Genomic DNA, 17,741 nt, shown 5'->3' on the forward strand with positions numbered 1-17,741 from the left:
TAGCAACGTATAAAATTACAGCATCTGGTTTACAACCCCACTAAAGAGTGACAACTCCTCAGACAAGACTCCCCTTCTGTGCATTCCTAAGGGTCACAAATCAGCTATAGGTTAACAGTGGACCCCAAAGTCAACACAGCATAGGATTTCTGGAGCCTGAAAACACATCTTCAGTACTTACTACCATCTGTTAAAAGTTCACTCTATGGTCAACAACCACCAGAACCACCTGTTAGTTAAAAGTTCACTCTATGGTCAACAACCACCAGATCAGATACTTCATATTTCCCCCCTTCGGCGCTGACAAAGCGTCGAAAACATTACCATAGTATCGATTACATAGTATACATGACAATTCCTATTTAGCCGTGCTAATCACAGCATAAACTCAACAGTATAACAATTTAACGGAGTGTGAGAGCGAAAAACCTGCCCGGCAGCTATCTTTCCAAATCATCCATCGAACAAACAAGACAGGAAAATTCTCTCACGGTCCCTCTGCCCTAGGCGACCACATATAGTACTCCAAGCCAATTAGACAAAAGGTTCAAACAAGTATGTAAACAAGTAGAAGCGAATACACATGGGAATCCCAGAAATAAAATCAAAAACATCCAATGTCAGGCTGGTCGACCCATCGAACCCTTCAATGGACCTGACCCTGCCTAGCATTACTGCCCCTAAACAGTCGAAAAAAAGAAAACACCTGAGATCCCAATGTACTCACCTCCTAAGAGAAAACATCCAAGTAATGAACCCCCTGTCATAAACACCTCATATCAGTCATATAGGCATAAAACTCAAAAACTAACATATTAATAGTATCACTAACTCATAATATAAAAATGTAAACAAGAATAAGCATCCAATATTAAAAACAGAGTACATATGGAAACAGAATCCATACAATAGGCATACATGAAAACATGAATATATCAAACTGTCGTCCATCAACAGTTCCAGTCGTAGTATGCCATCACTGTAATGTCCTCACTTCGGATTCTTCCTCCATTGCATTGTCCATATTCAAGCATATGAGTCCATTTGGCTGTAGAGATCTCTGAACGACAGCCGCTCTTTACTCGATTTCCCAGATAGTCTCCTGGGAAGACAAAACACACCAACCAGTATCTTGTAACAACAAACACATCAAACACAGTATAATATATTGCAATATACTAAAAGGTAAAAGTAAAAAATTCAAAAAATCAAATCAAAAACCATAAGTTCCCATTTCCCCCTTTAAAGAACTACAAAAAGAAAAAGTAGGACCACACCAAAAGAGACAGTCAAAAGGGATATTTATCCACCATCTGACTCCCCATGACATCTGCCTCATCTTCACTCAAGGAAGCTCCACTCAATAACGGCATCTGAACGTTGTCACCTGGCAGCACAACACCAACCCATCTCAATATCATAGCCTTCGCAAAGGTCAACAACAACGTACAGAAACAGAACATCACACACAGTGACAAAAGAACCGCTATCAAAATTTGGAGTACAACAGCTCCCATTGGACCCAATTGGTCCTCCAGCCAAACATTAGCAGACCATCCAGCACCTTCCGATGGACCAAACGCATCCCTAATGGCTTGCAACGCATCTATCACACTAGTGATAATATCAGAAGTATCTGGAACCAACGTGTAACAAGCATCCCCAGTTAAATTCAAAGCCACACATAAACCACCCTGTCTGGCCAAAATATAGTCCAGAGCCATATCATGTTTCAACAATGTCAGTCTATGACTCCTCTGAGTATTCGACAAATAACCAAACCCTCTTATAGTCTCATTCGCAAAACCCTGCAGGGTATAAGTGATATTGTCAATATGATCAGCCAAAAACGTAACGCCATACCACGGAAGGAGTCCTATACCCCATTTTTCACCCAAACTTATCCTCCAATGGTAGGATTCCAAATTATGAAACTGCGCCAACTCTCTTCTCTTCCTATTTGCAGGAGCAACATTAGACTGAACTTTGTTAGTTGCATTAGTGTCCTTGACAGCCAAAACCTCATACGGGAGTTTCAATGTTGCCATATAACAACACCCTGTCCATCCATTTGGCAAAAACAAATACGCCTTGTCACCACAAACCCACCAAATATCCTTAAAATTTCCTACAGTAACGTTCGCAGGCAAAAGACGATCAAGCACCCACACAGTCTTATTCTGGTTATGGGGCAAACGGAAAGTTACAGGAAACAATTCATGAGGATTTATAAGTTTACCCTTACCCAAATGCATCCTATATTCATTACAACGAGATATTCCCATAAACATTCCAGATCCCATATATGTCTTATTGGAACAGAAACAACCAAAAGCTCTCACAGGTTTCACATCTAATGCATCAGGGAGTGCTGTCAGTACATTCTCATGTTGGTCCATCAAATTCACATATGGCAATGTCCTCAGCCAAGAACAAATAGAACCTGGCTGAAATAAAGTTCCCCACAAAGCCTTCAAGGCAGCTGCCGGTGACCCCTGTTGATAAGACAACCATGTTAATGCATTCGATTGACATGGAGCCGCCAACGGATGCGGCACCGTCTCCAAAATCGAAGGCCATGTGCCTGGAGATGGAATTTTCACCAGACATGGACAATTTAGCCTACTAATAGATCTCACAGAATGGGTCACCTGCTGAAACCACAAATTCCTACTTGCCCATGGGTCTGCAATTTTCATCACTGAGGAGTCAAAACCATACGCCTTCCAGTTAGTGTCTCTCTTCCGTAATGTACGCAAAGCCTCAGTCCCATCTTCCGATGTCCAACCATCATTCTGTACCTCTGATACGTTCATCTGAACTGTCTCCAATGAATCTACATCATCATTCTCAACAAGTGGCTCTCGATTGTCTACTTGCTTACTATTGTCAAACAATTCATCCTTCAACTCTATCTGGGACTTTCGCTTCACATCCACTACATCCTTCAATGTCGTAGGCGTCATAGATATAGCAACAGGTATCGGTGTCATCTTTGCGGGCTCTAAACGCCATGTAGATATTGTTACCTTCGGTTTTGTCTCAGTCTCCCCTACCATAGTAGTAACCAAAGTAGTAACTGGAGTAGACACAACTGTGGTTAAATGTAATGCATCAGCAACCTTCGGAACCAAAGAAGTAGATGTCTGCTGTACTTTGTCGACTTTTGGCAAAAAAGTTGGTACCATAGTTGTCACCATTTGTGGTTCTTTAACAACTTGGGACTCTTTATTCCTACTCTCATTTATCTCCACTAAAGTCACCACACTAGCCCCCAAATTTAACTGTACACCATGCTCCTGTGATTCATGGTGAGAACATCTATAATCACCCTGATCCTCTAACTGAAATCTACGTAGATAAATACTACAGTCTCCTCCCATCTTCAACCTCATGGGGTCATTATTGAACACAAACTTTCCTGAAGGTGATGTATCTGATAAATCAATAATGTTACCATGATTATCTTCCCACTGAACTTGATATCCCTCAATACACTGACATGGAAGCCGAATAGACTTCCTCAGGATCGCTTCAATCCTAGTCCTCATAACGTCTAGGTCTAACCTTTCTCCGGACTGGCCTTGGGCTCCTCGATCCAAGTGGTTCCGCTGACCCTCCTGGAGAGGCGGCACAGCCCTCTGGAGTCTTTGACTCACATTCTTGAGAGACAGATTCTGCTGTTTCTGGGACGTGTTGTAAGTCAACGTCCTCAAATCTCCTTTCCTGTCCATTGACTGAAAAGTCGTCTCTGGCATCATCAAAAGTATGCTCAAAATCATCAAGAACATCCACCTCTCCTTCTGGAGTGTGACCTTGGAGGTCCTCATGTACCACTGCTTCTTCAGCAGATTCTCCTGGCACTCTTGAGTCCTCATCATCTCTGCTCTGTAATCGTGGTACCTCTCCCTGTGGTGCTTTAACACAATGCGACAAGTGATACCACGTCGGGGACCCTTTGACCTGTACCACAGTTCCAGTGCTGCGAACAACTTCAAATGGTCCCTCACGGCGTTCATTAAACCACTTCCTCCTAAACACCTTCACGAATACCTTGTCTCCAGGCTGCACCACGTCCTTCTTTTGCTCATCGAGCTTCTCTTGCACCTCCTCCTGTTTTTGCCTGTCAGAAACATACGTGGATATTCGCTTATGCAAAGCAGCCATGTACTTAACGTACGCTCGCATTTCATCTTCCAAAAGTGCCAAACTCGGACCCTTTCCGCTTGTGCGCAAACAAGGTGTTGGCATCCGTCTTCCCGTAGCCAACTCATGAGGTGTCATACGCAAATCACGGAGCTCGCTCGAACGACACACCATTAATGCTAATGGAAGCGCCGCTACCCAGTTCAAACCTGTGTGTTGACAGATTTTGACAATGCGATTTTTCAACACACCATTCATTTTCTCACAAATACCTTGGCTTTGCGGATGATAAACAGCACCCAGACGTTGTTTAATTCCCAATTTTTGTAGAATCAGTCTCACCGTTTTATCCACAAACTCCTTCCCATTGTCTGAAGATATTCGATCTGGAAGTCCCCACCTACTTATGACCTCACGGCACAAGAACTTAGCAACAGACTGAGCATCCTTTCGCTTGGTTGGACACGCCTCAGGCCAACGTGAAAACCTGTCAACCACGACTAGCATATATCTCTTTCCTCCCACCGGTCTTATCATATCAACAAAGTCCACAACTAGCTCACGCATTGGGCCCTTTGGAGTTGGAATGTGCCCAGGAGGAACCATCACTCCCCTCCTAACATTATGTTTCAGACAAATAATACATCTGCCTATGACATAATCAATCTGCTCAAGCAAGTATGGTGCCCAAAACCCATACTCTTTCGTGATCTTTCTCCTAACTTCCCCCCTTGCAACATGAGCTAGTCCATGCGCTTCATGAATCATCAGACCCAACAGATCTGGCGGTGCCACCATCAACCCCTCATGATTTCTCCATAGACCAGTGGAATCCTGGGTGGCACCTCGGTCCAACCAAAGTTGTTTGTCCATGGCAGATGCAGCTTCTTGCATCAAAATCACATCTCTGAGTGTAATATTATCCTCCAAGTCCACTTCATGGGAAACTAGAAGAACTCTACCCATTTTATCTGCACCTATAACTGCCTTGGCTGCTTCATCAGCCGCTTTATTACCTTGTGTGACCCTTGAAATGTCACTTTTATGTGCTGCACACTTAGCTATTGCTATTTCCTTAGGCCTCATCATTGCATGCAGCAACTTCATAATCTGAGCACAATGTTGTATAGGAGAACCATCTGTCTTCTTGAATCCTCGATTCTTCCACACTGCTCCAAACAAGTGACACACATTATGAGCATAGGCTGAATCTGTATATATCGTCACCCGCTTGTCTTCTGCCAACAAACATGCTTCAGTCAGCCCCACAAGTTCAGCCAGCTGTGCAGAGGCAGGTTGTGGTATTACCTCCGCTACCTCAACAACAAATTCATTCCCCTGAAATTTCACTACTGCGTAACCAGCACACAATTTGTCTCCTATTCGATAACAGGATCCATCAGTCCAGTACTCCAAGTCTGGCTCATGCAACGGAAAAGCTTGCAAATCAGACCTGAGCCTTGAGTATTTCTCTGCTTCCTGAACACAATCATGTGGTTCCCCATCCTCTGGAGTTGGCAAATTCTCAGCTGGATTTATTGTAGTACACCTCACCAGGGTGACATCTTCCTGCTCTAAGAGTCTATAATAGTCTCTGAGCCTCGGCATAGTCAATGTATATTTACCAACATTGATATTATTTTAATCTATCACAATGGGAATGTTCCCTACAAAGTCTCTCTATAAACAATTAATAGGCACAAACCTATCGTATCTATCATATTATTCTACAAAGAAATCCCTTACTTTCATTTTATATTCATTCTAAACATATATCATAATTGTATTTATATTATGTATTATCAATTTAAAATCAAACGAGGGAGTATTGAAGTGCGCTCAAATCCAACTGTAAGTTCTCAACCACAGTTCTCTTTTTCTCTCATCCAGAAAGAGAGAAAAGAGAATGTGAGATTACACACCACACAATCAACCAATCAATCCACCAGTACCATCCACAAAATCAAAATGTACCATCTGACCCTAAAGAACTTTATTGGTTTTCTTTCCCTATGTGTGTTTTCCCCTCTAAAATATTTAGTTATGCTTATGCAAACAGAATGTCCTCACTGGTCTCTCGGACTCAGCAAGGCTCATATATCTCATCAAATATACAAACGTCCACCATGAGGCTCATACACATTATCAATTCACAATAGTCCTTTATAAGGCTCATTTATTTCATTATATTAGCAATATTACAGAAAGTCCTCAATGTGGCTCATATATATTAGCAGACAAAAAGGCTAATACATTTTAACACTAAAGAAACGACAATGTCTCTCCTTCTAAATGGTTACATCCCAACCTATATGTATATATTCATTAACAAGAAATCTCTTATATAATCCATTCACACATTACAGCACATACCAGTCTTTCACACACAACAGCAGCACACGCACACACGCAGGGCGGGGGCAGCTAAGACAGAGCGCTGACGAGACACAGACGCAGCTACTGGCGCAAGCACAAACCAGAAGCAATCAATCAACTCACAAACAAACAAATCAGATCCATAAAATAAAACATACAGGCCTATTTAACATCATCCAAAAACACAGTCAACCATCGATCCCGGAACCAAATCATTCACACATATCCTAAAAGCATGCTTGAGCCGCTCCTTTAACTTTACTCTTTCTCTTATCATCTAAATTTGTGCTACCATTCTGGGATATAAATCATCCAATCGAGAAGCTGCTTCGGACACCGTGACGTCTTTCGGTGGGAACTTGAGAGGGAACTTATTTACGATTGAATATAATCATTATATCCCCAGTTCTATGAACCGACCTGCTACATGTAGGCTATTCACATAACAGGGTTTGTGGCCAGTGCTACCTGCCTCCCAGAGGGCTTTGTCCAAATCTGCGGCTTGTCCTTAACTACTTTCCATTTCAACTCAGTAAAAACACATCTATTCATAGGCTCCTCGAGCCCTCTATTTTTGTCTCTTTTCTCAAACTCTATCCTCTGCTCTTCTCTTCTTTCCTATTCTCTATTATGCCAATCACTAACCCTGGCCAGGGATAAAATCTACTGCTTTGGTTTCTATACTATTTTCCTACGATCTCACTTCAACTTCTATTTCTCTTATCCCAACATTTATCTACTCTATTCTATCCCCACTTTACCTAATTATGCGCAATTAACCCCAATTTAGACGGAACATCGCTCCAAACACCAACACATCACAGAACATCAGCGCACATAATTCTAACAGTGCAGCACATCAGCAAAAGCCCCACAGCCCCCATGAGCAAATCAGCGTCCCAATTAAGTGAGAAACCAGCTCACCTGACGCGTCGAATCAGGACGGTGAAGAGCGACCAAGGGAGCTGCCAGCCGCCGACGAATTCCGCATCTGATCCTGTTCGTGACGCCACAAATTTGTCGTTGTTTCTCTGATGTCCGTGATGTTCAGGTGGAGAAGAAACGCCCGTTGACACTGACTTTCTTAATAAGAACTTTATTAAAAGAAAGAACAGTATCGTACAGACAGGAGCTGTCTGGAAGGATGTGGCCCAATGATCCTCCTCGAACAAAGACCAACGGTCAGTTTTTATACCTTCTAGCAACGTATAAAATTACAGCATCTGGTTTACAACCCCACTAAAGAGTGACAACTCCTCAGACAAGACTCCCCTTCTGTGCATTCCTAAGGGTCACAAATCAGCTATAGGTTAACAGTGGACCCCAAAGTCAACACAGCATAGGATTTCTGGAGCCTGAAAACACATCTTCAGTACTTACTACCATCTGTTAAAAGTTCACTCTATGGTCAACAACCACCAGAACCACCTGTTAGTTAAAAGTTCACTCTATGGTCAACAACCACCAGATCAGATACTTCACAAGCTCATCTGAAAATGCAGTCAGCAGTTCCATCATGGTGTGTAGATATTAGCTTCATGTAATTAAGAGTAATACAATATTGATATCAATATGATATATAGTCCAATTAATGCATGAGTTGTGCTTGACCTTTTAAAGGGAGAGACTAACCTCAGCTTCTGAAGGTTTAAATATACGTTGGTCACAGACAGGACAAGCTGGAAAGTTATAGCTCCTTGCAAGTACACATTCCAAAGACGTAGAGAGTTTTTGCTCTGCATCACAGTATATTCCTATTCCCTTATAAGGTCACAGCAAGCTGTACTGAAACTGTTTATTTAAGATGGAAAACCATAACAATCCTTCCTGTTGAATACCACCAGTGGCTGCATCCCATCACAGCCAACAGAGGAGAAGAAATGACAGGCAGAGCTCTGGAAGAGTTAGAAAGGAGGGTTCTTTCAACAGAGTGCTGCTCTTGGGGATTGGATGAATCGTGTGTCAAGAGATATGGACATATCTGTGCACCAACCAGGGGAGAACTGAGTCTAAACCATGGTTCATCTCCACCTTGTAGCCATTCACATTTCATTATCTGAATTCTATGTATACGTCCTCTAGCCAATCACATTTCACCATACTGTATAAGACGCTGTGTTCATATCAAACTTGATCCTTTTCTGGGAGGCCGTTCCAAACAGAAGAAGTCCTTGATCAAGATTTTTTGAAACACTGATATTAGAACATAAACAGCTTAACTGGAGAGAAGTAGTTTGTCTTCTGTCTCAAACAACGAACACATGATCTCACGCTGCTAGTCCAGAAAGCGGACACCTGAGGGAGGACTTCAACAGCTGATGGTCCGGTGAGTCGGTTCTGCAGCTGTATTGGTTTGTGCACGTTGTGTTCTAGATGACTGATGAAGTGAAGTGAGCATCCTGTGTCCACACACAGCGTGCTGAGGGGGAAAGTATGCCAGGCATTAGAGAGATGGATCATTTTACTGTCAGTGAGTTGCTGTGTTTTTCCTGTTTCTGGAAGCAATGAAGCATAGGTTATATTATTTCAGTAAAACTATGCAGTGTACATGCATATTCACATCATTTTGGACTATTACAGTATAAATACAACAATAATACAGTTGTTGACAACAATAATTAGACGAATTGCAATTGTCCTTTTCTCAAGCTCTCATTTAAAAACATCAGTGTTTGTTTATAACATTTGTATGTATACACACAAATTAAACATAATATGTCAATGTAAGTCAATGAAGAAATGCTGTCCAGCTTTGTCTGGTGATACAGAGGAAATAAAAGAGAGCAAGTGCTTGAATCAAATTAGCTTTACAGCCATAAATGTGCAGCCAAAGAGATGAAATCAGTCACTCAGTCACTTCCTCCACCAGCAAACAGCCTCAACACTGCACATCAAGTAAGACACAATTTTGAGTGTTTTCATTGTTTTTAGAAGCTATTTAACATCGCTGATGATTAATAACGGGTAGATGTGAGTTTGAAATAATGACTTTAGTCCAAGTTTTGTCAGCTGTTTAGTGTAATCATCTTCATTTTCTCTGTGATTAGTGTAAAAAGCAACTGGATTAGAAGTGAAAACATCTTTAAAGTTGTAGAAGAGAAGCCTGAGGATCAAAAAGTACAAAATGTGTTGAATATCTGAATGTTTTGCTGCAGATTACTGTTAGTTTTCTTGTTTTTAAGGAGAGATTGCAGCATCTGATTTAAAAACTTCACTGTTAAAGGTCTGTTTTTGTAATGACTAGTTGCCATCTGACTGAAGTTACTTTAAATGTCAGTTTTTTCAGTTGCAAATAATTTGAAAACTCAATAATCAGTTTAAACAGTTGCATTAATAGGCTGGTTAAGTTTACAGGGATCTGAATATAATGCGCTGGAAAAAATGAATCTTTTCAATCACTTTAAAAGAATCATGAAATAAAGTTTATTGAAATTGAGTTAACAAGTGACATGAAAGTGACAGGTTGACGTTAGAGCTACTCACATCATTTGATTCCCCTCAAATAATCTTAATTTTAAGGAAAGTCAACTTCAAGTAATGTGTTTTTCCAATGTTGCTGTTTGCTTCATCCAAATGCAAAATGTTAAAACACAGTATTGCAATTTTTACTTGCTATTCTCTGTGATCTTTGCCAAAGAAAACTGAACAGTTTAAAGAAACTTCATGGTGTCAGACACTAAAGGAGTAGTTTTTTTTTTGCACTTTCACCGAAATTAGTTCCAGTTTAAAGGGTCAATTTCAAGTTGAGATTCAAGATTCAAAACAATGAATGCAACAGTTTGCATCAGTGTAGTTGAGTTATGACAACTTCTACAATAATTAATACACTGAGTGAAGGGAATTAGCTGCACTACTTTAAATGATTTAATAATTGACAGCATCAGCACAGGTTTTTAAGGTTTTTATGACTTGGAAACAAGTTATCGAGCCAATTTAATTAATTTACAACTTGAATTGTGTTTTAAATCAATAAACAATGAAATTTGAGTTTAAATTACGGGTATCCAGTGCTGTGAAAAAGTTTTTGTCCCCCTACAGAAACCTTCTATTTTTGCACATTTGTCACATTTAAATGTTTCAGCATAAAAACCTCCAAGAACATTTTGTTGCAGTGTTACAAACCAGTGTGAGGAAATGACCCTTTAAATTTTATGGTTGTAGTTGTGTTTTATAGAGCGGATTAAAAATGAACACAATTATCTGTTTGATGGCTTCTTATGAGCAGTGGAGAGAGAAAAAACATCCAGCACAAAGGTGATATGTGATAAACACATCGCTGTGAGAAAGTATTTGCCCTCAAAATCTTCAGTTTTTCAGGGACTGAATGAAAAACACTGAAAAAAAGAACTATTTTAAATGTATTGTTGAGTTAAGCTGATCTAAACTGAGTTAACATTTGATATGAAAGTCACGGGTTGAAGCTACAGCTACTGAAATAGTTTGATTTCTCTCAAATGTTCATAATTTTAAGGAAAATCTCCTTTAGGTTTGCACCCCCTACAGAAATCTATTTTTACATATTTATCACACTGAAATGTTCCAGCTCATCAAAATGATTTTTGATATTAGACAAAGATAACTCAAGAAAACACAAAAAGCTGTTTTTAAATCATGATTTCATTTACTGAAGGAAAAATATTGTCCAGTCCATCTTGCCCTATGTGAAAAAGTAATTGCCCCCTTAGCTACCAATCTACCAAATGACCAAATTCATTCATCAGTTGGGTTCAGTTTCTCCATCCACACTCACATATGATTACTGCCAGGCTTGTTGAACCTAAACATCACTAAATAGAACCTGTCTTCATTGTGAAGTAGCTAAAGGCTCTGAAAAAGCAGCACATGATGCCACGTTCTAAAGAGGTTCAAGAACAGATGAGGAACAAAGTCATTGACATTCATCAGTCTGGAGGGTTCCAAAGCCATTACTGAGGCTCTGGGACTCCAGAGAACCACAGTGAGAGACATTATCCACAAATGGAGAAACATGGAACATTGGAGAACCTTCCCAGGAGTGGACCAACCACCAACATTTCTCCAAGAGCATCAACATCTAATCCAGGAGGTCACAGAAGAACCCAGAGGAACATCTAAAGATCTGCAGACCTCACTGGCCTCAGTTAAGGTCCATCTACATGATTGAAATTCAAAGCAATTTTATTCATATAGTGCAGATTCACAACATATGTCATCTCAAAGCTCTTAGCATATTAAGGGACAGACCTTACGAATTATAAAGAAAGAAAAGAGAAAGAGAAAACCCAACAATCCAAAGTTGCCTTTGGATTCCCTCTGAGCGATGGTGGGAAAGAAAATTTAAAAAAAACTCTAGGGAAGGGAAAATAAAACCTTTGACAGAACCAGACCCAGGGAAGGCAGCTATCTGCCCTAACCTTTTGGGTGAGATTGGGGAGCCCAGTGCATCATGGGAATCCCCCAACAGTCTAAACCTATAGCAGCATGACTAAGGGACAGCTCAGATGATCCCGATCAGCCCAAATTACAACCTTATTACACAGGAAAGTTTAAATCATAATCTTAAAGTAGAGAAGGTGTCTACCTCTTGAACCCAAACTGGGAGCTGATTCCACAACAGAGGAGCAGATAACTGAAGGCTTTGCCTCTTATTCTGCTTCTGGAAACTCTGGGAACCACAAGTAAACCAGCAGTCTGACAGTGAAGGGTTTTGTTAGGATGATTTGGTACAATAAAGTCTTTAAGGTAACATGGAGCTTGGCCATTAACAGTTTTATTTACCAGAAGCAGGATTTTAAATTCTATCCTGGATTTTACAGGGAGCCAAAGAAGAGAAGCTAATACAGGAGAAATATGATCTCTCTTACTGGTTCCTGTCAGAACTCTGGATGCAGCATTTTGTATCAGCTGGAGGTTTTTAGAGAAATATTGGGACATCCTGATAATACGGATTTACAAAAATCCAGCCTAGGAGTTATAAATGCTTGGACTAGTTTCTCAGCATCACTCTGAGACAAGATGTTCCTGATTTTTACAATATTATGCAGATGAAAGAAAATTATCCTACAAACTTGTTTTATATGTATGTTGAATGACACATCCTGATCAAAAATAACACCAAGGTTTTAATAGTAGAACTGGAGGCTAAGGCAATGACATTGAGAGTAACTATCTGGTTATATAAATGTGTTTCTGGGGTGTTCAGTGCCAAATACAATAAACTCAGTTTTGTCTGAATTTAAATGAAGAAATTATAGGTCATCCAGGCCTTTATCTCCTTCAGACCTGCCTGGAGTTTGACTAACTGATTGGTTTCCTTTGGTTTCATAGACAAATAAAACTGGGTGTCATCTGCATAACATGGGAAAATTATGCAGAACTTCATAATAATGTTGCCAACGGGGAGCAGGTACAAAGTGAATAATATTGGTCCTATCATAGAATCCTGTGAGCCCCAATTCCACAATAAGGAGGATTCTGGAAGAAATGGATCCATGGGAGAGATGGAAGGATCAAATCACTACTGACCAAAAAGAACATAAATCTGGTATTTTAAAAAAAACATCTGGATAAGCCCCAAGACTTTAGGATAACATCCTGTGGACTGATGAGTCAAAGGTGGAACTTTCTAGAAGACATGGGTCTGTTCCATCTGGTGTAAAGCTAATACTGCATTCCACAAGAAGAACATGATACCAGCAGTGAAACATGGTGGTGGTAGTGTGATGGTTGGAGGACCTGGACGACTTGTCATCACTGATGGAGCCATGAATTCTGCTCTCTATCAGAAAATCCTCCTGGAGAACATCCACCATCAGTTCATGACCTAAAGCTCAACATTAATGGTTTATGCAGCAAGACAAAGACCCAAAGACCACAAGCAAGTCCACCTCTGAGTGGTTCAAAAAGAACTAAATGAAGGTTCTGGAGTCAAAGTCTGGACTTGTATCTAATTGAGATTCTGTGACAAGACCTTGAAAGGACAGTTCATGATCTAAACCCATCTAATGTGACTGAATTCAAACTATTCTACAGAGAAGAGTGGACCAGAATTCCTCCGTGGTGATGGAAAAGACTGATCACAAGCTGGAACAAACATTTAACTGCAGTTGTTGCTGCCAAATCAGTTATAAGGTTCAGGGAGGCAATTGCTTTTTCGCAGAGTGATACAGGTTTGTGGGTTATTTCTGTCTATTATTCAAATAAATATAAACATTAGTTTGGTGATCTGGAACATTTAAGTGTGACAAATATGCAACAATAGAAGAAATACTTTTTCACAGCTCTGTATTTTGCAGATGGTGTTTAAAAAGTTGTTCTTTCTCCGTCCTCCAGCAGGTCGACAACTGAGACCAACACATCATGGAGACCAGTTCCAGAAGTCTGGAATCCATCCAGGAGGCAGCAATGCTCAGATCAGCAGGTGTTGTTGGAGACCCATACCTGGCAGCAGGATACCTGATAGGAAGCTCCCTGCTGGGCTTCCTCATCATCATCTGGGTCTTCTGGTACCATCGCAGCAATCTCAGCCTTTTTAAAAGATCCTGCATCATGTCCTTCACCTGCCAGGAAAACAGTCTCATGGGTGTTCAACTCGTCCATAACTCTCTGGTGACTCTGCTCAGCATGGATGCTATGAATCTGATTTTGGCAATCATCTTGGGAGCTGAGATCGTTGGAAGGCTCTGCGATGGTAAATGGAGCTGTCTCTACATTGAAAGAGTCTGGTTCCTGTCCAGATGGTTTGGAGTGATTATTCATCTTCTGAATGCCTCGTTGTCCATCAATCATCTGTGTCATCAGTCACTGAGTGTAACCAGGGTTCGCATCGCCTACTCATTGATTGGTCTAATGATTGGCATTATAATTCCACTTTATGTGTATGTCCCTGGAGTGGCCATATTCATTTTGGCCGCTTTCATGTTTCTGCTTGCTCTGTCCGTCATTGTAACATCTACAGCATCTACTTTATCCCCGTCCACTTCCACCCTGAAGAAATTGATCATGGTTGTTGCCATGTGCAACTTCCTGGTTGTCTACGTCCCCACTTTCATTCTTCAATGCCTCCTTTTCAGCTCATACAGCCATAACAAGTTAATGAATTATATAATTGTTTATGTGAATGTTCTGTTTTTCACAAACCTTCACCTCATTTTCGATGGATTCTTATGTGCTTTCGTCCTGAAGTTGCCTTCTGGAGAAGAACAGCAACAACAGCAACATGAGCTACAACAGTGGTAGTAACAACAGCAACAACAATAGCAGCTGATTTTCCCAAATCCAGGACACACTGCGTCTACAAATGTAAATCAGTAATGAGCAAAATTATGTCTCTGCACCATAATAATCAATGTCCTTCCCAATCACTGATACATTATTCGGGATTGTGTCATTATTCAGAATTCTTGCTGTCCTCATGGACTGTATCTGTTGGACAGAAGGGTGCAGCTCCTACTTTATTCATGTAAATCCTGAAATCACAGATGAAAATCACCGTTTCATCCTCTCTGTCTGATTTAAAATCCAGTAAAGATCAAGAAGAAATGTGTAAATACTTTCATGATGTACTGGCAGTGGAGAGCTGCAGAAAATGAAGTTGACAGAAATAGCAGCAACTTTGAAAACTTTTCAAAATAAAACATCTGTTCAATATGTTGTTTTGTCCAATTATTTAAAGGCGGAGGACACATCTAAAATATGTTGTAGTTCCTACAATGTTCGCCTGATTTGGATGTAAATACCCTCAAATTAAAGCTGAAATTCTGGACTTAAAGCACATCTAGATTGTTTCATGTCAAATCTTGGTCATTTGGTAGATTGGTAGCTCAGGGGGCAATTACTTTTTCACATGGACAGTATTTTTCTTTCACTAAATGAAATCAGTCATTTGAAAACTGCATTTTGTGTTTTCTTGGATATTCTTTTTCTCATGTTAAAATTAGTTTGATGAGCTGAAACATTTAACAGATTAACAAATATGTAAAAATAGAAGATTTCTGGAAGGGGGCAAATACTTTTAAAACTCAAATCTCTGTGTTAATTGATTTAAATCACACTCCGAGTTGTAGTAAATTAATTAAATTGGATCAATAACTTGATTCCAAGTCATAAAAAGCTTAAAAACCTGTGCTGATGCTGTCAGATATTCATTTACAGTAGTGCAGCTAATTCCCTTCACTCAGTGTATTAATTACTGTAGAAGTTTTCATAACTCAGCTACACTGATGCAAACTGTTGCATTCATTGTATTGAATTTTGAACCTCTGCTAGAAATTGTCCTTTTAACTGGTTTGCCAATTTCAGTGAAAGTGCAAATAAATGCTCCTTCAGTGTCTGAAACCATGAAGTTTGTGCAAACTTTTCAGTTTTCTTTGATTAAGATCGCAGAAAACAACATGCAAAATTTCATTTTAGCATTTCCATAAACCAAACAGGAACGTTGGAAAAATCGTATCTTAAAGCTAGTTGTTCTTCATTTATCAGACAGTTTTAGTTACTCTGAAGATGAAGATTTTACACAACAAGTTTTTAAAATACAACATACTATCAAAGATAACGCAAGTTTTTTTCCAACTTTTTGCCTTCTGGTAAACACCTGTCAGATGTCGGTGAGCTGTTGCTAGAAGCTCTACTAAAATAGACAAATTAGAGAAAAAGTTTTTAAAAATGAGAACATTTTTGTGTATTTGAACTTTCCTTTCCCATTAATCATGTGACAACCTCTCACATTTTTTTGTGTATAAATCCAACATGCTGATGCTTCATTATTAATAGAATCACCGTTCAGGCGTAACACTGATCACTGACAGGTGAAGTGAATAACACTGATTATCTCTTCATCATGGCTCCTGTTAGTGGGTTGGATATATCAGGCAGCAAGTGAACATTTGTCCTCAAAGTTGATGGTAGAAGCAGAAAAAATGGACAAGCATGAGGATGTGAATCAGTTTGACAAGACGACTGGGTCAGAGCATCTCCAGAAGTGCAGCTCTTGTGGGGTGTTCCTGGTCTGCAGTGGTCAGCATCTATCAAAAGTGGTCCAATGCGATGCCCAGATAGCTCCACTGGTTGAGTGGACGACTCATAAAAAGGGCTATAGTCCTCAACGCAGCGGCCGTGGTTTGATTGTGGCTCATGGTCCTTCCCTGACTCTCCCCACGTTTTCTGTCTTCTCTTCACTGTCTACTACAATAAATGCTAAAAATTAAAATACATAAATACAATTTTTAAAAAATCCCTCTCACAGTTCACACTTGAGATGGGAACCCTCAAGGCAACGGCTGCCAGCTGATTCATGGAGCCACCATGAGTTTTTCTCCTCTACTCTCATCACTTTGCTCTCCTTCACTTTCTTCCACTGCTCCTCCCTGTCTAATGTTACTTGTCTTATATGATTACATAAAACATTAACGTTAGATAATTTACACTCACATCACATCTGATTACAAGTGTGAACACAATTTTTTACCTAACCATCATCATTTATGAGTCAGTAAAAGGCTAATCATACCTGACTAGCATCATCTTCACCAGGTGTCTTTCTCTTCTCAGAGAAATACTTGAACAAGCTGTGACGACCCTCCACCTGCATATCAGGTGTGCCTGTTCCAGTCGTCACCTGATTGAGCCACACCTGTGATCTAGTGGCTCTGCTGCACTTCACCTCCCCCACTTCCATTCAAGCTGGCTCTCTGACAGGAGCTGCTGCTGGGTGGGGCTCCAGCAGCATGATTCTGGGTTTTGGTTTGGGGTTTTTAATGCCCAGTTGGTTGTTTTGCGTGGCAATGAACCGTTTTTAGTCACCACACCATTGTTGTCTCCTGGTTTTGTTGCGGCTTTTGGAGCCAAGTTGTAACAAAGCTCATCTGAAAATGCAGTCAGCAGTTACATCATGGTGTGTAGATATTAGCTTCATGTAATTAAGAGTAATACAATATTGATATCAATATGATATATAGTCCAATTAATGCATGAGTTGTGCTTGACCTTTTAAAGGGAGAGACTAACCTCAGCTTCTGAAGGTTTAAATATACGTTGGTCACAGACAGGACAAGCTGGAAAGTTATAGCTCCTTGCAAGTACACATTCCAAAGACGTAGAGAGTTTTTGCTCTGCATCACAGTATATTCCTATTCCCTTATAAGGTCACAGCAAGCTGCACTGAAACTGTTTATTTAAGATGGAAAACCATAACGATCCTTCCTGTTGAATACCACCAGTGGCTGCATCCCATCACAGCCAAC

General features: G+C 40.3%; 1 protein-coding gene across 2 annotated transcripts; it reads left to right on the forward strand.

The window, feature by feature from the left end:
* Positions 1-8,657: 8,657 nt before the first annotated feature.
* On the forward strand, positions 8,658-15,148 carry LOC118471433 (uncharacterized). Of its 2 annotated transcripts, none has more exons than XM_055007755.1 (2): positions 8,658-8,848; positions 13,834-15,148. In XM_055007755.1, the coding sequence occupies exon 2, from the start codon at positions 13,861-13,863 to the stop codon at positions 14,737-14,739; it is 879 nt and encodes a 292-aa protein (XP_054863730.1). In that variant the 5' UTR covers positions 8,658-8,848; positions 13,834-13,860; the 3' UTR covers positions 14,740-15,148. The 2 variants fall into 2 exon arrangements, with proteins under 2 accessions (XP_054863730.1, XP_054863731.1); XM_055007756.1 differs by having other exon boundaries at positions 13,837-15,148.
* Positions 15,149-17,741: the final 2,593 nt, after the last annotated feature.

The sequence above is a fragment of the Amphiprion ocellaris genome, chromosome 23, assembly GCF_022539595.1.
Source record: "Amphiprion ocellaris isolate individual 3 ecotype Okinawa chromosome 23, ASM2253959v1, whole genome shotgun sequence".
Taxonomy (NCBI): Eukaryota; Metazoa; Chordata; class Actinopteri; family Pomacentridae; genus Amphiprion; species Amphiprion ocellaris.

Coding starts and splice junctions, on each gene's coding strand:
- LOC118471433 (XM_055007755.1), top strand. CDS start 13,861: ATGGAGACCAGTTCCAGAAGTCTGGAATCCATCCAGGAGGCAGCAATG.